General features: G+C 48.5%; 1 protein-coding gene across 2 annotated transcripts in view; it reads left to right on the top strand.

The window, feature by feature from the left end:
* The window catches only part of hspg2 (heparan sulfate proteoglycan 2), a 571937-nt gene extending 563180 nt beyond the window's left edge, over nt 1–8757 (top strand). For both annotated transcript variants that reach the window (XM_038821731.1, XM_038821732.1), the window contains 2 exons: nt 1160–1263; nt 2835–8757. In XM_038821731.1, coding sequence (XP_038677659.1) covers nt 1160–1263; nt 2835–3007 — 277 coding nt within the window. In that variant the 3' untranslated portion in view covers nt 3008–8757. The remainder of the gene's footprint in view (nt 1–1159; nt 1264–2834) is intronic.
* Nucleotides 8758–23143: the final 14386 nt, after the last annotated feature.

Below are 23143 nucleotides of genomic sequence, written 5' to 3'. Positions count from 1 at the left end.
ATAATGGTTATGAAACTAATAGATTGTTGTAAAGACCCATCTGGTTTATTAATGTCCTTTAGGGAAGGAAATCTGCCACCCTTACACAGTCTGGCCTATATTGTGACTAGACCCACAGCAATTTGTTTGACACTTGATTGCCCTCTGAAATGGTCTCACAAGCCATGCAGTTGCCTTTTTAAAAATCTTTCATGGGATGCTTTCTTTCCAACAGAAATGAGGAGGGGTGGGGGAAGGAGATTTAGATTTAGAACAGTACAGCACAGAACAGGCCCTTCGGCCCTCGATGTTGTGCCGAGCAATGATCACCCTACTCAAACTCACATATCCACACTATACCCGTAACCCAACAACTCCCCCTTAACCTTACTTTTTAGGACACTACGGGCAATTTAGCATGGCCAATCCACCTAACCCGCACATCTTTGGACTGTGGGAGGAAACTGGAGCACCCGGAGGAAACCCACGCACACACGGGGAGGACGTGCAGACTCCGCACAGACAGTGACCCAGCCGGGAACCGAACCTGGGACCCTGGATCTGTGAAGCATTGATGCTAACCACTATGCTACCGTGCTGCCCACATGCGATGGGATATGTACTAGTTGCTACAGCCTAATCCATCTTTGTATAGATGTAAATAGTTATGCATTGTCAGTTTGTTCAGTTGCTTGTCACATAATGGTCCGTCCATACATAATTTCTATTGGCGCCCACTGTTACATCTCACGCCACGGGGAATCCCAAATAAACAGGGAAGATGTAGACTGAGAGGTTACATGAGAATGTGATGACGTGGCTGGATAAGAGTTCACGTGGCGGGAGTGCGGATGTCATCCCTGGGGTCTCGGGCAGAGCACAAGTACCAAATGTAGCTGTTGAGCCCAGCAATAAACTACCTTTGTTGGAACTCCTTCATGCCAGTGATTTAAGGGACCCGCAACATTCTCCAGCCTGAAACGGAAAGGTCAATGTTTCAGATATGATCTTCATTCAAAACCCTCTTATTTACTGTTTCCCTATGAATCTGAGTATTAAAGCCTTTGAAATTGAAACGATTTTGGCTGAGCTCAAATGTTATTCATGGTTTCTCCAGCTCGGTTAAAGTATGTGGAAAATTGGTGCCTGTTTGGAATCTAAGTAATGTTTCCCTCCACAGAGAAGGAAAAAGGGGATATATCCAAGTGGATGGTGAAGAGATTGTGCGAGGAGAGTCCAAAGGAGACAAAGTCATGGTGAACACGAAGGGAAGTGTCTATTTAGGTGAGTTTGGATTTCCATGAGGTCGTTTTCATCAGCTAAGCTCATTTTTCCCCTGTCCCATCAGAAGGTGTCAGAAAGAGGGAAAGGAAAGCTTCCCGTTCACAAACGCAAGGTGCCCCAAAGCTCTTAACAGGCAGTTAATTGCCTTGGAAGTGATGCTGCTTTTGCAGTAAGATGAAAGGCAGCGGCCAGGTTGTGCACAGCAAGATTCCCAAAACAGCCACGCCATTAATGATCTGTCGGTAGTGATGTTAATAGGCCCAGCTACCAGTGAGAAACTCCCTTGTTCTTCTTCAAGTGGTGGCATTGAACCTTTTATGTCCAGGTGACAGGACAGACAGGACCTTGGTGTAAGGCTTCCTCTGAGAGGCTGCACCTCGGTGGCTGCACTGAAGATATGCATAAAATATCTGTTTAAAGTTCACGGTACAGGGCTTGAACTCTCAATCTTCTAAGTCACAAGTGCTAGTACCTTCGGTCTCATTCAAAATTCTGCCTCCAATTCTGGCTTCTTACATATCCATGATTTTAATCGTTCCACCATTGTTGTGCCCATACTTTCAGCTGTTTCACCAAAAAGCCCTGAAGTTCCTTTCCTCCCCTCGACCGCTCTTATCTTTTAAAACGTTCCTCAGAATTTAGCTTCTGGTCATCTTATCCGAGTACCTCCATATGAAGTTCAGCGTCAAAGTTTGTCTGAGAGTAACATCCATGAAATGCCTTTGGAGTGTTTTATTATGCCAAAGAACAAAGAACAGTACAGCATAGGAGCAGGCCCTTTGGCCCTTCAAGCCTGCGCCAACCATGCTGCCTTCCGGCATCCGTACCCTCTATTCCCATCCTATTCATGTATTTGTCAAGATGCCCCTTAAATGTCACTATCGTCCTTGATTCCACCATCTCCCCTGGCAGCGAGTTCCAGGCACTCACTACCCTCTGTGTAAAAAAAACTTGCCTCGTACATCTCCTCTAAACCTTGCCCCTCGCACCTTAAACCTATGGCCCCTAGTAATTGACCCCTCTACCCTGGGAAAAGTCTCTGACTATCCACCCTGTCTATGTCCCTCATAATTTTGTAGACCTCTATCAGGTTGCCTCTCAACCTCCGTCGTTCCAGTGAGAACAAACCGAGTTTATTCAACTGCTCCTCATAGCTAATTCCCTCCATACCAGGCAACATCCTGGTAAATCTCTTCTGCACCCTCTCTAAAGCCTCCACATGCTTCTGGTAGTGTGGCGACCAGTATTGAACACCATACTCCCAAGTGTGGCCTAACTAAGGTTCTATACAGCTGCAACATGACTTGCCAATTTTCATACTCATAGATGAACTATGTGACAGTTATTATTGCTATTAATTATTAATAAGAGGAGCCAAAATGCTGTTGACTACCTTGAAGTATTGAATCATTTTGATTGAATTTTAATTCATGGACTAGAGACACCACTGTGCACATGTGGTATGCACATCACCAGATTGTGTGCTCCCAGTCCCACGCCAAGAATCTGTGCAAGCACAACCTCTGCTCCACATTTTCCATCCTGATTTAATCTTTCCCTTCTGCCCTCAGGTGGTGCCCCAGACATTCAACTCTTCACAGGGGGAAAATTCACCTCAGGAATTACTGGCTGCATCAGGAGAGTGGTCCTTGTAAATAAAAGACCCGACCAACATCACGTTCAGCCAGTCGACCTCCGGGTACATGCCGAGGGAGGGGTAAATGCTCGAGAGTGTTCATCATAGACATTCTGATTCACTAAAGGCAAAGTAGAGACTTCTGGAAAAGGTGCTTTGCTGCTATTAAATTGGATTGTTTTGTGTTCTTTAATGCAGTCCTCGTTAACCAAAAAAAAAATCATCACAATGTCATCCAATTGTATTCCGTTGAATGAAGGGTTCGACAACTTGGATTGGTCTATTTTGTACCTACAACAGCCATACAAGAACACTAGCATTATCCTTTGAGGCGGACGATCCTATGGATTCAGATTTCTCTAGCACTGAAGTTTGGAATGTTAGTGAAGAAGAACAGCTAGAAATCAGTCTTCTACCTTTGCCTCTGGATTCTAGTACTGTGTTTCAACACACTCTGGCCTGGTTGGTGCCTACTTGAAATGAACCAGGCCCAGTTCAATCATCACTTCTTTTACAAAGAAAAAGGTTCACAAGCTGTATACCTGAAGGTCTATAACTGATGTATCGGAGCGCTGGCCACTATAGGAACTCTATTAATTGGAAAAGAATTTGCGGAGATCTGATTTGGTACCATATAGAAAAATGGCAAGGGTTTATAACAATTTAACTTCGATCAGACTGGCAACCATTTCCTGTGCATGTACACAGTTGGCTTACCAATTGTTCCCCACACACTGAAGTCCAGCCTTGTGCGTAAACACCACCTCTTAACATAACCAGAAAGGTGCAGAGGGTTATTGGGCTTCATGCTCACAAAGACGACCATTGAGTAAGATACAACATTAGTTAAGGTTTGAGTTCCTGGGGTTAGCTGGACAGAAGACATTCAATATCCTACATTATGGAAAAGGAGAAGAAAAAAATCACTCAAGGTTGTTCTGAAAGCTCACATTTTTTGTAGTGGTTATGGTGCTGGACGAGCAAGCCGGGGTTGTAAGTTCAAATCTCAGCAGAGAAAATTGGGAAATTGTATTTGTTAAATCTGGCCTGACAAATACTGCAACAGTCCAGCACATGACTCCAGTCCCCCACTGGACATTTTCACCCTCAACACCCTCAGGGGAACTAACCAGCCTTGCCTCCAGCACTCGCATCCCAGGAGTGATTTTTTTTTAAACATAAAACCCAGTTCTACCTGCCTTATTCTCATCTGTGCCTTTAATTGAAAGCTTCTGTTCAAGATAATTGGATCTTGAAATCGAGGAGTTTAGCAAATGCCAAAGTGTAAATCAATGGCGGGACACTGTCATTTGGAGAAGTATTTAACTACTTTTTCAGTGTTTACAAACATGAAATTTGCGACATCAAAATTCATTAACATATAATTTCGACATTGTGAAAGATTTGAAATGAAGTTATTGAGTGTATTTGCCAAGTACAAAATGGTTACTACTGTTTCCACGAAGCCAATGCCCCTTTAACTTACTAGCAGGATTTCTATCAATGTCTGGATTGCTTTTAATCTTTGTTGGTTCCTTCTCTGGGGCAAATGGGATTTCCCAAGGATGAAAATGTCCATGAAAACCGAACATGGTGAATATTGTTTTCTTCCGCTGCTGTGTTGGCAGGTTGGTGTAAATCCACCTGAAATTGAGATTGCCTCGAGCTCCCGAGACGCTTGATTTAAAGATTTGAGAGTTGCTGCTTAATAAACAGGGTAAAGATCCAGGAAGTTCTCTTAAATGTGGTAATCAGCATTTGCATCTAACCTTCTGACTAGAGAGCTACCCTCCAACTGTTGGTAACACACTCACGCACATGGCTTAACTGAAATACTAAGGAAGCTGCTGTACAGAACACAAGCAAACCAGCATAGAATGGAACAGCCGGTGAGACACTAAGACATTGATCTCAGGTACCAATGACACATCTTTGCTCTAGTCCTGGTCTTTACATTCAGGTGCAAGTACACATTCATGCTTAACATTTAATGATGGACTGAGATTTTTATTTTGAAACTTAACAACACTATTTGCAGTTCCAAACCTTCCCAGCTTTGTTCAAAATTGATGTACTCATTAAGCTTGTGAGCCTTTTGTGAAAGATATTTGCTGGACATATATATCCAACACAAATACTTTTTAAAAAGAAAACAAACCAGACCACCCTTGTGTAGTTAATGCTTTATTAGAACTACTGACACCTCTTCTCCGAACATAGACAGGGCAATCACACAGCAAGCACATGCTAGTGCTTTTAACATTTAACTATGCATTTTAATGATATGTACAACATCCTTGAACATGATTGTAATATTTGATCATTTTCTCTGTTTTTTTTTAACCAAAGACATTTTCTTCCGTCAACCGCAGTATTAAAGAAACCTGATTCCTCAATTAGTGAGTCAGCATTTCAGCTATCTACCCCTCGGTATGTTACTATTAAAGTGAGCAGGTTTGAGACATGCTTTAGATTTATTGTGTGTATCTATAAAGCCATAAAAAAAAGTAACAATCTTACTCTCACTTTGTTCAATGGAATGGCTTCATTTTTCATCACATCATTCTTTGTTAAGGTAGATGCTCATGGCTCCATGTTAGAAAGTTGTAGTAATGAATTTTCATTCTGGGTTACGAAGCTATAAGAAGAATGCCACTGTATACACACTATTTTCAATTCGGCACTAGCACTGTGGACTACTAGAATAATTTGGAATCTCGATTCCCCTTTCGCAGTTTCTTCAAAATGCGCCCTAGAGGTGATTGAATTCAATTCCCATTCTGCAAATTATCTCGGACACAGGTTCGTTTTTCTCTCTTGGTTAAGGTAGCAGGGATGGAACAGGACTGGAGAAGGAGGGGCCCAGAATGGACAAAAAAAATACACACCCGGGGTTAAAGTCTTGCTTCAAAGTCGAAGAGAAGCCTTTCATTTTCCTGGGCAGTTCTAGGTCCGCACATTGTCCTGGCTGGTTCCAGAGTGAAGACAGCAACTTGGTACACAACTGTTGGTCACTGTGCTTTCCTACCACTGCTTCACTAGGAAGGAGCCAGTTCCCCCAGCATTCCTCACATATTGTCATATGTATCCTCGAAACATTTTTATGCATTTTGTATTAGCCATATTTTATTAAATTTGATTTCCTGGTGCCAATCAGGCGATTCAGGATCTGATCATCAGCCTGATGATTTGACCCTGTCTGTGCTCCAACAATATAGAATGTACTACACAGTGTTAAGATATATTTCCATACTTGGCCCTGTCGTGTGCGATACAATGACTTTGCATTTCGCAGCTTATTCCCCCATATGGATTAAGCAGATACAAGTCGGAGACTCAGAAATTAATTGCTACCTTGACACTTTAAAAAAAAATGGAATGGAAACATTTGGCACGAACGATCACCTCTCCCCCAGTCCGTGAAACAGAAACATTCGCCCTCATATCTATTGTGTTCTTCCAACAATCACACTAGTTGGGGCATCCATATTCTGTGTATTGTAATAACCCACTAAAGATTGCTGAAGGATATACAGTTTTTATGTAGAAAAATATCTTTTACTGATATTAGCTTTTTTGGCACCCAGAATGACGGCCTTGCAATGTAGATTGTTATACAAAACTGCAGTCCGTTTGGAGGTGACTCAATGGCTTGGGCAATGGGAAGCAAGGATAAGACTGAACTATTGAAAGAAGCATCTGGATGCTGACATTTAAAATATTTTAGAGTTTGGCCGAATTAAACCCCTTGTACGTTCCCTTGGCCGCAGAAAAATACTTTTCATTGTACTTCGGTACATGTGACACTAAATATCAATCAATCAATTTGATCTTTTTTAGACTTCAACCTGTCTGAATTATATATTGGGAAACCCAACATTGCATGATTGTCCAATTGCCAAAATATTTAAACCTTCATGCTTCATCCAGAATAGGGGCTATTGCAATAGTTGTTGCGTGCCATTGGATTCCAGTCTTTTAAAAAATGTAGCTCCCTATCCATGGCCACACAAACTCACTAACAAACACGAAGGCCTTGCCTGAGGTGTGGTGATCCTAAGGTTAAACCACCACCAGTCAGCTCTTCCCCTCAAAGGGGAAAGCCGCCAATGGTCATCTGGGACTATGGCGACTTTACCTAAAGGTCATTCCTCTGCAAATTTGTTTTGCCAGAAAACATGTGGGCTGATTTGCCATTCAATGTTCTGCGTCTGCTGGATGAAGCATTCTGATAACAGTAGTTGAGTTTGAGAGCCGAGAATAGGGCCATCTCATGTCGTAAAATTCCAAATCCAGTTGTCCACATTGAGTGAGCGCTGACACTGTCCTGAATGCTTTAAGCTTCAAGCACTAAACACTAGGCAACACAGTGAGGGAAATGATCTAGGAGTAAATAGGAATTTTTTTTGAATAACTTCTTAAAATTTGACATGTATCAATATTGTGTCCCATAGAAGCCCACTCTGGAGCCCATCTCGTTACTCTCCCTCAATTTCAAAAAAGTTATTTGAACTATTTTTCTCTTTCGTTTTCTCATAATCTTGCTCCAAGCCAAACCAACCCTGACCCTTCGCTTAGTCATCCCTCATCGCCCACCTTGAACTTGTCAGCTGGTTTAGCTCAGTTGGCTGGACAGCTGGTTCATGATGCAGGGTGAGGCCAACAGCGGGTTTAATCCCCGCAGCGGCTGAGGTTATTCATGAAGGCTCCGCTTTCTCAACCCCTCGCCTGAGGTATGGGAATCTTCAGGTTAAATCACCACCTGTCAGCTCGCCCCTCAAGGGGGAAGCAGCCTCTGGGATTATGCCAACTTTTGTTTTTGTTTACTTACGATAGCTCACCAACAAGTATAACCAGACCCTTGTGGAGGGGGAGGAGGGTTCACAGTTGCGAAATCAGAGCACCCGCTGATAATTCACCATCGCAGCCTCAAACCCGGCACCAGTAGGGTGAGGTGACAGAATCAAAATGCATGACAATCATGCAAACCTACATTTTCTTCGTTATTGTCCCAGCTGTTATTTATACGCACCTCCTCAACATCCTGAGAGGCAGTTCCTTTTCCACATTCATACGGTTTGCTATGGATGTGATGTTGTTATTAATTACGTTGTTGTGTACAAGGCTCATTCCAAAATGATCAAGGCAACTTCAGTCTTTATCCAGTTATTTCCCGAGTCACCTCCATTATTTTCGGACCATCATTTTCAAAACTCCTACCTCAGCCACTGTGACAACAGAACATAAGAATCTGTACAAGGTGCTGGCGGACACGGCAGCACGTCACCTGGCAGCTTTCAGGCATTTGGTCCTAGGTGTCCCAGGTTTGCCTGTCTCAATTAGTTGTCAGTTCAACATGGTTCCGAAATCATCACGCGCAGGGGGCTATACATAAGCCAAAGCCCCGAGGGAAGGGTGCATATCGTGAGCAGAGCTGGAGATATGATTGAAGAAACGTTGGCAGCCACAGAAAATGGTCATAAGCGATTTAACTTTTATACAGAATGGCATTTTTCTGTTACCCACAGGAGAATGGAGCAGCCATTTTAACACAACACATCTGTACACAGCTGTCACGGCAGGGGGCAGGGAGGGAGGGTTATAACAGTCTGGGTGGCATGGCCTGGTGAGAAATGTAACTGAAAGTACAATTCCAGTGGATATTGTGTTGTTTACCAAATCCGAACTGTTTTACGATTTTTTTTATTGTTAAAAAAAATAGTCCTGGCAACTATATATCAAAAATGCCACTTGTTTGGTGCTTGAGCAGGTTCCTTGGGATTTGCAAGTGAACCTACTGTTGCTGTCTGTGTTCAATGCATTTTATTTAAACAATAAAAGCTTTCTAATTCACTGGATCTGGTGTTATGTCATGGTCACCTTGTAAAAGAGAAAGCCTCAGCTCTCTTTCTCACTCCAACTTTTAACAGCACACCATCAATGAATTCCTCCCATCGTCAATACCTTGGAAATCAGCATAACTGAACCAGACAAAACAACACTGTGGCTCACAAGAGCCGCCAGACTCTGGACATTTAGCGACAAACGTCACACCACCGTCAAATCCTCTCCACTGCAAAGATCTAACATGAGCGTATATGCCAAGCCACTCAAGGGGTGGAATCTTGTGGGTATAACGGGGTCTCGCCTGCCATCTGAAGAGTTGACAAGAGACCCACGTTGCCCCTTTTGAGGCAAGGCCCGCCAAATTACAAGCCAATCCAAAATTGCGAGGCCAGCGGTGGAAGTTGCCCCAGGACCAGGACCCCGGTGACGTCTCGCCTCCCATGACCAGCCAGCAACGCCATCAGTGAAGCAGTGGCCGCTGACGGAACAACAGTCATCAGAGGCCCAGTTAAGTAATGACAGGAAGGGCTTTGCAGGGTGGGGGTTGTGATGTAATGGGTAGCAAGGGCAGGAGGGTGGCTCTTAGTGGGAGACCCCCATTCCCCACTACCAAGCCCATGAATCTTACTCTGATAACCTTTGAATGAGGCCCTCTTCCACAACGCCCCCTCCCCAACCACAGAAGAGTATGTAGTAGCCTGCACAGGTTTTCTTGACGCGCACGCTACATGACCACAGACCCATTCACAGCTGGATTAATACCAGTAGTGGTGGCATGAGGCTCTTAAATAGTCATTCATTTTCCACTTGGACAGAAGATTCTGCCCAAGATGTGTTAACATCATCCACTAGAGAACAGTTTGTTCGATTGGCACCCATGCCACTAAGATTGATATCTTTCTATGACATCATTGTTACACTGCCTGCAACGTATATAACTTGCATGAGGGACGGCAAGGCGGCACAGAGCTTGGGTGACTGTGTGGAGTTTGCATGTTCTCCCCATGTCTGCATTTCCTCTCAGAGTACAAAGGTGTGCAGGTCTGTTGGATTGGCCATGCTAAATTTATCCTAGTGTCCAAAGATGTGTAGTTTAGGTGACGTTACAGGGAGTGGGCCTGGGCGGGGTGCTGTCAGGGTCACTGTGAAGATACCGGGAGGAGTGTGAAGTTGTCAGGATCAATGTGATGAGATCAGCAGGAGTGTGTAACCGTCAGGATTATTGTGAAGAGACTGGGAGGAGTGTACAGCAGGTCAGGATCCGGGAGGAGTGTGATGCAGGTGAGGATCACTGTGAAGCAGACTGGGAGGAGTGTGACGCAGGTCAGGATCACTGCGAAGCAGACCGGGAGGAGTGTACAGCAGGTCAGGATCCGGGAGGAGTGTGACGCAGGTGAGGATCACTGTGAAGCAGACTGGGAGGAGTGTGACGCAGGTCAGGATCACTGCGAAGCAGACCGGGAGGAGTGTACAGCAGGTCAGGATCCGGGAGGAGTGTGACGCAGGTGAGGATCACTGTGAAGCAGACTGGGAGGAGTGTGACGCAGGTCAGGATCACTGTGAAGCAGACCGGGAGGAGTGTACAGCAGGTCAGGATCCGGGAGGAGTGTGTCGCAGGTGAGGATCACTGTGAAGCAGACTGGGAGGAGTGTGACGCAGATCAGGATCACTGTGAAGCAGACCGGGAGGAGTGTGAAGCAGGTTAGCATCCGGGAGGAGTGTGAAGCATATCAGGATCACTGTGACGACACCAGGAGGAGTGTGACGCAGGTCCGGATCACTGTGAAGCAGAGCGGGAGGAGTATGACGCAGGTCAGGATCACTGTGTAGCAGACCAGGAGGAGTGTGAAGCAGGTCAGGGTCACTGTGAAGCAGACCAGGAGGAGTGTGACGCAGGTGAGGATCACTGTGAAGCAGACCGGGAGGAGTGTGAAGCAGGTCAGGATCACTGTGAAGCAGACTGGGAGGAGTGTGACACAGGTCAGGATCACTGTGAAGCAGACCGGGAGGAGTGTGACGCAGGTCAGGATCACTGTGAAGCAGACCAGGAGGAGTGTGCAGCAGGTCAGGGTCACTGAAACATGGGTGTGAAAAAGAATCAAACTGTGACAGTATGGGCTAAATTCTCTGCTTCATGATGCCAGAAACCTGAACCGCGATCGGGAAAAGAACCAGGCATCTCGCCAAAACCGAGGTCTGCACCGAATCAGATGCCATGCTTCGGTTCCTTGCTGGTTACGATAAACTAAAACCTGCAAATGCATAAATTTACATGTCACTAGCACATTTGACCAGTATTCTCTGGGCCTCTGCAATTCTCCGGCCTTCTCAGTCAGACGTTTGGCAGTCAGAAATTACTGCAACTTTCAACAAACCTGGGCTGGGCGCCATGGCTGCGGTGGGGGAGCGAGAGGCCAAAGAAACACTGAAAAACCATTGAAAACTGTCGGGCTTGCTGTGGGATGGCTGCCCGGTCTAAGGGCAGTAGCTGGTAAGACCATAAGATATATAGGAGCAAAATTAGGCTATTCAGCCAATCAAGACTGCTCCACCATTCTATCATGGCTGATATGTTTCTCATCCCCATTCTAGGCCTTCTCTCCATAAGCCCTGATCCCCTTAATAATCAAGAACCTATCTATCTCTGTCTTAAAGACACTCAAATGATTTGGCCTCCAAAGCCTTCTGTGGCAAAGAGTTCCAAAGATTCACCACCCTCTGGCTGAAAAAAATCCTTCTCGTCTTGGTTTTAAAGGATGGTCCCTTCAGTCTGAGGCTGTGCCCTCTGATTCTAGTCTCTCCTACTAGTGGAAACATCTTCTCCACATCCACTCTATCCAGGCCTCTCAGTAGTCTATAAGTTTCAATGAGATCCCCCTCATCCTTCTAAACTCCATCGTGTCCAGATCCAGAGTCCTCAAACGCTCCTCATATGACAAGTCCTTCATTCTGGGGACCATAGACCTCCTCTGGACCCTCTCCAAGGCCAGCACATCCCTCCTTAGATACAGAGCCAAAAACTGCTCATAATAATCCAAATGGGGCCTGACCAGAGCTTTATACAGCCTCAGCAGTACATCCCTGCTCTTGTATTCTAGCCTTCTCAAAATGGATAACATTGCATTAGCCTTCCTAACTGCCAACTGAACCTGCAAGTTAACCTGAAGAGAATCCTGAACTCGGACTCATAAGTCCATTTTGCTTCAGATTTTCAAAGCCTTTTCCCATTTAGAAAGTAGTCTATGCCTCTATTCTGTCATGACACCCTGAACGAGTGTGCAGTCAATTCTAGCCCAGCAGGCCCTGGAATCTCACGTCAGTGAATTTACCAAATATTTGTGTTTTCCAAAGATCTTTAACTCTTAACTGCTCCAATGAGTTGCAGACACCAGATTTATGATTAAAACATTAACAAATTGTTCATTAATAATATGAGTAAAAGTTGATATATTTATAAAGAAATAATTGGACAATGCTCTACCAGTCAACCTAATCCCAAAACCCCGTCCCACGCTCCACCCAGACACACATAAGACAGACACATGGTAAGGGTTGGAGAGGATCAAAAACAACCAGGGATTAAAGGGAACTTTTTGAGTTGAATCTTCACTGCTGTGGTTGCTGATTCTGGGACTAGATTTGCTCAAGGAATTTGGGTCAAAACAGTTCCGTCCTTTCACCACTGGATGGATCTAAGAACAGTGCTCAGGTTAGCGTAATTTCCATTGCCAGCCACCAGATAGTGCTGTACACTGGATATTCAGAGCTATGCAATTCTGTTCTTCTACCACCAGATGGAGCTTTCATCTCCCTGTGAAATTACTGGGCTTTGACCCTGGAATTAGTACACTTTCACTTGCCTGATTTCTGCACAAAGCTCTGGTTGTATTATCATGAATACTCTCACCTTAAGCTTCAATAGTGAACTGTTCCCAGCTCCTGAAACACAGAGTTAGAAGGTTACCAACTGTGGGGAAGCAGCTGGCATTTTCACATTAAAAAGATCTCTTTCCCAGTTCTCATCGCTGTCTGTGCCCTTTTGAACAAGAAAGTCGCCATTGCTTCAGCAAGAACGCCTCTTAAAATTGTGTGGCAGAGAGAGAGAGAGAGAGGGGGGGCTTCTTCATTACCTTCTAGCTGAGCTTCCTTCACAGAACTGAAACTCTGCAGAAGGCCCAGTTGCTTTCTGGAAGTGTCTGACTGGCTCCATCAATCACAGGCAACAATAGCAGAAGGCCGAGAACTCCATGTTCACTGATTGGCTGCTTGCCAAGTCTATCAAATCAACATCACAAGTTCCGCCACAGAACCTAAACAGATATGTATTGGCCTGGTCCATCAGGACAGGGGGTTTCAGTGTCCAAAAAACTATAATTTAAACATAAATCCCAAAGGTGGCAGTAATGTTGTAGAAGCTAACCAGAAGATTGTAGATCAAAGCAGCGGCATGGGGATAAAAAGGGAACACAGGACACACAAAAAGATTTTGCAACACTTCCGGTTGCGGTGATGCGGAGCTAAGCCGCACGTTCGGCAGCTCCCGCTATCAAAGGACTTTCGGGGCCTGTTTTAGGGCCCCAAACGGCGCTGTTTCGAAGATTCCCGGTGGGGGAAGGTGTTTGGAGAAACATTCCCCGAAATTTATGGTGCGCACCCGGAGTGGTGCAAAGGAAAAGGCTGCAGCAGCTCCCAGAAAAAGCCGGGGAAGGAGGACAAAATGGCGGCCGGCGGGGCACCCGAGGACTGGTGGAAGTGGGCGCAGGAGCAGCAAGCTGCTCTTCTGCGCTGTTTTGCGGAGCTGAAGGCTGAGTTGCTGGGCTCCCTGAATGCGACTACCAACAAGCTGCTTGAGACCCAGACAGCCCAGGGGGTGGCAATTCAGGAGTTGCAGCGGGGAGGAGGAGGCCGTGGTCCTCGTGGGGAAGGTGGAGATGCACGAGACACTTCACAAAAAGTGGCAAGACCGCTTGGAGGAGCTGGACTTTTGCACGAGGTGAAATAATTTGAGGATCCTGGGCCTGGCGGAGGGCCTGGAGGGGTCGGATCTTCCGTCCTATGTGGCCACGATGCTGAACTCGTTGATGGGAGCGGGGTCCTTCCATTTGCCCCTGGAGCAGTTCCATCGATTCAGTGACCGGGAGTGTGTGCTGCGCTGGGCCAAGAAAGAGAGGAGCAGCAAGTGGGAGAATTCGGTAGTGCGAATCTACCAGGACTGGAGTGTGGAGGTGGCAAAGCGGAGGGCCGGGTTTAACCGGACGAAGGCGGTGCTGCATGCCAAGCAGGTCAAATTCGTAATGCAACAGCCTGCGCGCCTATGGGTGGCATATAAGGACCGGCACCACTACTTCGAGTCCCCGGAGGAGGCGTGGGCCTTTGTACAGGCGGAGAAGCTGGACTCGAACTAGGGTCTGGGGGCTGCGGGGTCCGGTGTACTACGGTCGTTGCTGTTTTTGCTGTTGCTGTTTTTGTAATTTTAACGTGTTTTTTATGCTGGTTTTTGCTCTGTTTCCGGGTGGGTCTGTTGGGTATGGTTTTGTGTTGTGTGGGGAATGTTGAAGGTTTGTTTTTTCTTCTGTACGAAGCTGGGGGATGGGGTGGTGCTGGAATTTGGGAGCTGCGTCAGAAGGGTGGGGTGTGGCAGTGTGAAAGCGCGGGCTTTCCTCTGGTTTCTCGCGCTGCGGGGCAGGAAGGGTGGAGCTGGAGGTGGGGGCGTGGCCTCTACTGGTTTTTCCCGCGCTGAGGCGGCGTCAAGGAGGTGTGGCAGGAGGGGGGATGACCCCATGTCGGGAGGGGCCGGATTTTGGCGGGAGTTGCCGGGGTCAGCAGAAGTCAGCTGACTCACGGAAGTACCATGGAGGGTGCGTCGTGGCTAGGAGGGTTCCTAGACTGGGGGGGGGGGAATACCGGGTTGCTGCTGGAAGGGCCAGGAGGGAGCTGGTGTGGGCCCGGGGGGGGGGGGGGGGGGGGGGGGCAGAGGGGAGGCGATATCGTCATGGGGAACGGGTCGGGCGGGGTGTGCTGGCCTGGGGCGAGCAGTCGATGAGCTATGGCTAGTCGGCGGGGGAGGGGGGCAGGGTGCCCTCTGATCCGGCTGATCACCTGGAACGTGAGGGGGCTGAATGGGCCGGTTAAGCGGGCTCGGGTATTTTCTCATTTGAAGGGGCTGAAGGCGGACGTGGCTATGCTCCAGGAGACCCACTTGAAGGTAGCGGACCAGGTTCGTCTGAGGAAGGGGTGGGTGGGGCAGGATTTCCACTCAGGATTAGACGCGAAGAACCGGGTGGGTGGCGATTCTGGTGGGGAAGAGGGTGGCGTTCGAGGCGTCTGAGGTGGTGGCAGACAAGGAGGGCAGATTTATTATGGTGAAGGGTAGGCTGCAGGGAGAGAAGGTGGTACTGGTTAATGCGTATGCCCCGAATTGGGATGATGCTGGTTTTTTGAGGCGTATGTTGGGCCCCATTCCGGACCTGGAGGCAGGGGGCCTGATCATGGGGGGGAGATTTTAACACTGTGCTAGATCCCCCACTGGACTGGTCCAGTTCAAGGACGGGTAGGAGGCCGGCGGCGGCCAAGGTGCTGAGGGGGTTTATGGACCAGATGGGAGGGGTGGACCCCTGGAGATTTGGGAGGCCGAGGGCGAGGGAGTACTCCTTTTTCTCCCATGTGCATAGGGTTTACTCCCGAATAGATTTTTTCATCCTGAGCAGGGGATTGATCCCGAAGGTGCAGGATGCAGAGTATTCGGCCATAGCAAAATCAGACCATGCTCCGCACTGGGTCGATCTGGAGATGGGGGAGGCGCGGGACCAGCGCCCGCTGTGGCGTCTGGATGTGGGAATGCTGGCTGATGAGGAGGTGTGTAGGAGGGTCCGGGTAAGTATTGAGGGGTATCTTGAGACCAACGACACGGGGGAGGTCCAGGTGGGGATGGTCTGGGAGGCTCTGAAAGCAGTGATCTGGGGGGAGCTGATCTCCATCCGGGCCCACAGGGAAAGGGAGAGACTGGTGGGGGAGCTCCTGGATGTGGATAGGAGGTACGCAGAGGCCCCGGAGGAGGGGTTGCTGGGGGAACGGCGTAATTTGCAGGCCAAGTTCGACTTGTTGACCACCAGAAAGGCGGAGACACAGTGGAGGAGGGAGCAAGGCGTGGTATATGAGTATAGGGAGAAGGCGAGCAGGATGTTGGTGCATCAGCTCCGCAGGCAAGATGCGGCTAGGGAAATTGGTGGAGTGACGGATAAGGGTGGGAATGTGGTGCGGAAGGGGGCAGAGGTGAACGGGGTCTTTAGGGACTTTTACAAGGAACTGTACTGGTCGGAGCCACCGGTGGGGGGGAGGGGGGGGGTGGGGGTGGAGAGCTTCATGAACAGGCTACACTTCGCAAAGGTGCAGGAGACTGGTGGAGGGGCTGGGGGTGCCGATAGAGTTGGAGGAGCTAGTCAGGGGGATTGGACAAATGCAGTCAGGTAAGGCGCCGGGGCCGGACGGGTTCCCGGTGGAATTTTATAAAAAGTATGCGGATCTGGTGGGCCCCCTGTTGGTGCGAGCCTTCAATGAAGCATGGGAGGGGGGGGGGCTTTGCCCCCGATGATGTCACGGGCGCTGATCTCTCTGATCCTGAAGCGGGATAAGGATCCCTTGCAGTGTGGATCATACAGGCCAATCTCGCTCTTCAATGTTGACGCTAAGTTGCTGACGAAGATCCTGGCCACCAGGATAGAGGACTGTATGCCAGGGGTGATACACGAGGATCAGACAGGATTTGTCAAGGGAAGACAGCTTAACACGAATGTGCGGAGACTGCTAAATGTTATTATGATGCCGGCAGTGGAGGGGGAGGCGGAGATAGTGGTGGCGCTGGATGCGGAGAAAGCGTTTGATAGAGTTGAGTGGGGGTACCTGTGGGAGGTGCTGGAGCGGTTCGGATTCGGGGAGGGGTTCATCAAATGGGTGAGGTTGCTCTACGCGGCTCCGATGGCAAGTGTAGTTACCAATGGAAGGAGATCAGAGTACTTCAGGCTCTACCGTGGGACCAGGCAGGGGTGCCCCCTGTCCCCCTTGCTTTTTGCACTGGCGATAGAACCTCTGGCTTTGGCGCTGAGGGAGTCGGGGAGGTGGAGACGCCAGGTGTGGGGTGGGGAGGAACATAGGATATCGCTGTATGCGGACGACCTGCTGTTGTATGTGGCGGACCCAGAGGGGGGATTGCCGGGGGTGATGGAGCTGTTGGCTGAGTTTGGGAGCTTCTCGGGCTATAAGTTGAAACTGGGCAAGAGCGAGGTATTTGTAGTGCACCCGAGTGATCAGGAGGAGGGAATCGGGAGACTCCCATTTAAGAGGGCAGTGAAGAGTTTCAGATACCTGGGGGTGCAGGTGGCCAGGAGTTGGGGGACTCTCCATAAGCTTAATTTTACCAGGCTTGTGGAGCAGATGGAGGAGGAATTCAAAAGGTGGGACATGGTGCCACTATCGCTGGCGGGTAGAGTGCAGTCCGTCAAAATGACGGTTCTCCCGAGGTTCTTGTTCCTTTTTCAGTGTTTGTCCATCTTTATCCCTAGGGCCTTTTTTAGGAGGGTGACTAGCAGCATCATGAGCTTTGTTTGGGCGCATGGGACCCCGAGGGTGAAGAGGGTCTTCTTGGAGCGGGGTAGAGATGGTGGGGGGCTGGCGTTACCCAATCTCTCGGGGTATTATTGGGCGGCCAATGTGTCGATGGTGCGCAAGTGGGTGATGGAGGGGGAGGGGGCAGCATGGAAACGGTTGGAGATGGCGTCCTGTGGAGGCACAAGCCTGGGGGCCCTGGTAACGGCGCTGTTGCCGCTCCCTCCTACGAGGTATACCACGAGTCCGGTGGTGACGGCTACCCTCAAGATTTGGGGGCAGTGGAGGCGACATAGGGGGGAAGTGGGGGGCTCGATGGAGGCTCCACTAGGGGGGAACCATCGGTTCATCACGGGGAACGTTGATGGGGGGTTCCAGTGTTGGCACAGAGCGGGCATCAGACAGCTGAGGGACCTGTTCATTGAGGGGAGGTTTGCGAGCCTAGGGGAGTTGGAGGAGAAATTTGGGCTCCCTTCGAGGAACATGTTCAGGTATCTACAGGTAAAGGCGTTTGCTAGGTGGCAGGTGGAGGGATTCCCTTTGCTTCCCGCGAGGGGGGGTGAGTGACAGGGTGCTTTCGGGGTCTGGGTCGGGGATGGGAAGATATCTGATATCTACAAGGTAATGCAGGAGGCGGAGGAAGCGTCAGTAGAGGAGCTAAAGGCTAAGTGGGAGGGGGAACTGGGGGAACAGATCGAAGATGGGACATGGGCTGATGCCCTGGAGAGGGTTAACTCTTCCTCCTCATGTGCGCGGCTTAGCCTCATCCAATTCAAGGTGCTGCACCGGGCCCACATGTCCGGGTCTAGGATGAGTAGGTTCTTTAGGGGCGAAGACAGGTGTGTCAAGTGTTCGGGGAGTCCAGCGAACCATGCCCATATGTTCTGGGCATGCCCGGCACTGGAGGAGTTCTGGAAGGGGGTGGCGAGGAAGGTGTCGAGGGTGGTAGGATCCAGGGTCAAGCCAGGCTGGGGACTCGCGATTTTTGGAGTTGCGGTAGAGCCGGGAGTGCAGGAGGCGAAAGAGGCCGGTGTTCTGGCCTTTGCGTCCCTTGTAGCCCGGCGGAGGATCTTGATACAGTGGAAGGATGCGAGACCCCCAAGTGTGGAGACCTGGATCAGTGACATGGCGGGATTTATTAAGCTGGAGAAGGTCAAATTTGCCCTGAGAGGATCGGTACAAGGGTTCTTTAGGCGGTGGCAACCTTTCCTCGACTTTCTGGCTCAACGATAGGGTACTGGGTCAGCAGCAGCAGCAACCCCGGGGGGATGGGGGAAAAAAGTAGGTGGGTGGGGGGGGGGGGGGGGGGGGGCTATGGGACATAGGTTTAAGATGCAAGGGGCAAGGGCAAGGTTTAGAGGAGATGTGCAAGGGAAGTTTTTTTTCCAGAGGCTAGTGGGTGCTTGGTAATCGCTGCCAGAGGAGGTGGCGAAAGCTGGTACAATAGTGACGTTTATGGGGCATCTGAACATGACTAGAGGGATACGGACCCCGGCAGTGTAGAAGGTTTTGGGTTAGACGGGCAGCATGGTCGGCGCAGGCCTGGGAGGGCCTAAGGGCCTGTTCCTGTGCTGTACTTTTAAGGTAGCACTGTGTTGCTTCACAGCACCAGGGTCCCAGGTTCAATTCTCAGATTGGGTCACTCTGTGCGGAGTCTGCACGGTCTCCCTGTGTCTGTGTGGGTTTCCTCCGGGTGCTCCAATTTCCTCCCACAAGTCCCGAAAGATGTGCTGTTAGGTGAATTGGACATCCTGAATTCTCCCTCTGTGTACCCGACCAGGCGCCGGAATGTGGCGATAAGAGGCTTGTCACAGTAACTTCATTGCAGTGTTAATGTAAGCCTACTTGTGAAAATAAAGATTGTTATTATTAACTTATGTTTGTTCTTTGTTCTTTATTGAAAAAAAAACTCTTGCAATCTTATTTTATGTTACTAGCTAGCTTACACTCATATTTCACCTTCTCCCCCCCACTTTTTGCTTTTTTAGTTGTCCTCAGCTCGCTTTTAAAGGATTCCCAATCCTTTAGGGCTTCCCACTAATCCTCGCCACATTGTATGCTTTTTTTCTTGCTTTTATGCTGTCCTTGACTTCCCTTGTCAGCCTTGGTTGCCCCTTTCTCCCCTTAACATGTTTTCTCCTTGAGATTAATTTCTGTTGCGCCTCCTGAATAACCTCCAAAAACTCCTGCCATTGCTGGAATCCGATGTAACAGTATTACAATTAAATAAAGGGAAATGAGGGAGAAGCTGGCCAGAGTTGGTTGGAAGGGGAACCTCACAAGGAAGACAGTGGAACAGCAGGGTTCCTCTCAAACTGCAGGATGATTTGGTGCCAAGGGGTGATAACTTGATGCTTGGACTTGGTGTGTCCCCCCTCGGGATTGGGGTGGCCTGGCTCAGACAGCCATTGCTGCAGTCTGTCTTTTAAACGCACCCCTGGGCCGGGAATTGCTCGGAATTTGCACCAGCAGAGTGCTGCCCATTAGCATCTCCTGAATAGCTCCACAAATAGCGCCCCCAACGGGAATGCGAACTGCACACAATTCAGTCCCAAATTGAGAATTTCACCATATAGGAAGGCTGTAAGTTGATTGACTGCCGAGAATTGTAGCTTTGTTCCCCTTTCCCCGTTCAGAAGTTAGTTTAAGGGAAATTAAACCTTTCCCAATATGGATTAAGTACACCTTTCTATTAACCTCACGACAACAGAAGACAAGCAAGTAGTTTTTTTAACTGGTAAACTGTGACAGTGGCTGGCAGGCCAAGTTCTGACTTTGAGAGAGCAGACTGCAGGTTCGTGCTCCATGAAACCACTGCCACCCACCCCGGGCCAGTGCCTAGCTCACTTCCAGTCATCCGTTGGATGGCAGATTGCTGGGCCTGCTGCAACAATGAACAAACCCGTTTACCTGGCTGTAATCCAGAGCATTCCTGGCAGTAAACTGCCTCTGCAGGGTATCCACTGCTGCTCTATCGTGGAAACTGAGACATTGGCCATCAGGTGCTGCAGAATTATGCGAATGGAGTTAGCCACTAATTTGAGAGGGGGTGGCGCAGCGGTATCGTCACTGGACTCGTAATCCAGAGTCACAGCTTAATGCTTTGGGGATCCAGGTTCTAATCCCGCCATGGCAGCTGGTGAAATATGCATTCAATATAAATCTGGAATTAAATGTCTAAAGATGACCATGAAACCATTGCCGATGATCATGAAAACCCATCTGGTTCATTAATGCTCTTTAGGGAAGGAAATCTGCCGTCCTTACCCAGTCTGGCCTACATGTGTAACATGTACGGGCAACACGGTAGCATGGTGGTTAGCATAAATGCTTCACAGCTCCAGGGTCCCAGGTTCGATTCCCGGCTGGGTCACTGTCTGTGCGGAGTCTGCACGTCCTCCCCGTGTGTGCGTGGGTTTCCTCCGGGTGCTCCGGTTTCCTCCCACAGTCCAAAAATGTGCAGGTTAGGTGGATTCGCCATGCTAAATTGCCCGTAGTGTCCTAAAAAGTAAAGGTTGGGGGGGGGGTTGTTGTTGGGTTACGGGTATAGGGTGGATACGTGGGTTTGAGTAGGGTGATCATTGTTCGGCACAACATTGAGGGCCGAAGGGCCTGTTCTGTGCTGTACTGTTCTATGTTCTATATGTTCTATGTGTCTCCAGACCCATAGCAATGTGGTTGACTATTTAACCACCTCTCTGAAAGTGCCCAGCAAGCCACTCAGTTCAAGCACAATTAGGGATGGATAATAAATGCTGGCCCAGCCAGAGACGGGCACATCCCACGAAAGAATGAAAAAAAAATTCACAATTGAAAGGACGGCCTCCAGTCTCTGTGCAAAACTACGTTCCCAGTTGGTGTTAGGTTCCACCTCCATGCCCCTTAACCCTGACCACAGACTTTCTGGAAGACCTGCCAATGCAGCAAGCATACGAAATAGGAGCAGAAGTAGGCCTCGAGCCTGCTTTGCCATTTTGGGTTTTGAATTCCACGTTCCCATCTGGGGCAGTGAGCCCCTTTAAGGGAGCAAGGACTCAGAGGGTCATGTGACCCATTTGGCCAATCGAGCCAGAATGCGCGAAACCTGGGGCTGAGCGTGGGTTTTACTGCTGGTTAGGACTTTGGAGTTGTGGAGTACGGTCACCTTTATCTCACTCTCTGTAAATTATTACTTGACTTATGAAACCATTTATGCATTGATCTGCATGGTGGTTGCCAGTCTTACAGGATAGTACATTAATCGACGAGGGTCAATCGGAGTGTTTTCCTCCTTACCACAGAAATCAGGAAAGCAGATTTTGTGTGAAATCTTTTTTTTTAAGCAAACTCGTCTGCAGTCTGAGAACGTCAAAATGTCCCTTTGAGCCAAACCTGAGCCATTAAACCCTAACACTGAGCAGTGTGTTCTATATTTCCAGTGCCTGCACTATTTCTTTCAGGCCAATTAAATTGTGGAGGGTGGGGAGGGGGGAGAAAAAGAAGCAGCGGGTAATCCTATTAACAGCCTGTGGGGCACTTACCTATAACCTGATTAGGAGTCTGACTTCTCCAGATGCCCCCGACTCCAAAACGTTTGAGGGGTTTGTGGAATTAGTCAAGAGACGTTATCACCCGAAGCCCTCGGTATACAAATACAAATTTAACTCGACAGCCAGAGCCCCCAGGGGAGATGATAGCGGTGTTCGCCGTGTGCCTAAATCAAACGGCTGAAAAGTGCGAGTTCGGGTCTGCACTCAATGACGTAGAGCATAGAACAGTACAGCACAGTACAGTCCCTTCGGCCCACGATGTTGTGCCGACCATTTATTCTAATCTAATGTCAACCTAACCTACACCCCTTCAATTTACTGCTGTCCACGTGCCTGTCCAAGAGTCGCTTAAATGTCCCGAATGACTCAGACTCCATCACCTCTGCTGGCAGTGAATTCCACGCATCCACCACTCTCTGTGTAAAGAACCTACCTCTGACATCTCATGCCAGGCTATCTACGTCCACTGGGGAAGCTTTAAGGATCCTGGGAACAACAACAATGCCCATAAGCTACCTGCACCAGTCAGCTCAACGACCTCTAATAGTAGTTGGGTGGGGGGTGGAGGGGGGGCAAGTTTGATGGGCCGAGATTGGCTTCGCCAAATTAGATTAAATTGGTGAGAAATCTTGAAAATTTATGATGGAACTAAAATACCACAAGGTGTTCCAAGACGGGTTAGGTAAGATATAGGGCCCAGAATAAAAAAATTACATGGATCCTGAAGCCATGCCAGGTTTCCCAGAGCCCAAACCATGCCCTCTGCCTTACATTAGAAGGTTAACTCTGAACTCAAGCGGTTGGAAGGATTAGGCGCCATCAAGCCTGTACATTTTTCAAAGTGGGCGATTTCCATTGTGCCAGTGGTTAAACCAGATATAACCATTAGGATATGTGTTATAAATTATTAGGTAGCAAAATTGGACCAATACCAAGAATTGAAGATTTATACACTAACTTTGCAGGAGGTTTAAATTAGAATTAGATGAGCCATCTAGAGAGTTTATTACTATAAATACCCACAAAGGCTTGTACCAGCTACCCATCAGTTTCATTGACGTGTGTTATTTTCCAGCGCACAATGGAAATCTTACTACAGGACATGCCCAAGTAGATGATGTACTGATTACAGGAATGTTCAAAGAGGAGCACCGAGCAAATCTCGAATAAGTTTTAAAATTATTTGAGAAGGCCAAAGTGAAGTTAAAAAGGGAAAAGTGTGCAATGTACTTAGGATTTTGTAGACACCCAAGGGCTGCACCCAATG

This window comes from Scyliorhinus canicula, chromosome 16 (assembly GCF_902713615.1).
Source record: "Scyliorhinus canicula chromosome 16, sScyCan1.1, whole genome shotgun sequence".
Classification (NCBI taxonomy): Eukaryota; Metazoa; Chordata; class Chondrichthyes; order Carcharhiniformes; family Scyliorhinidae; genus Scyliorhinus; species Scyliorhinus canicula.
The sequence above is the reverse complement of the archived record's forward strand: the minus strand, read 5'-3'. Positions and strand labels throughout refer to the sequence as shown.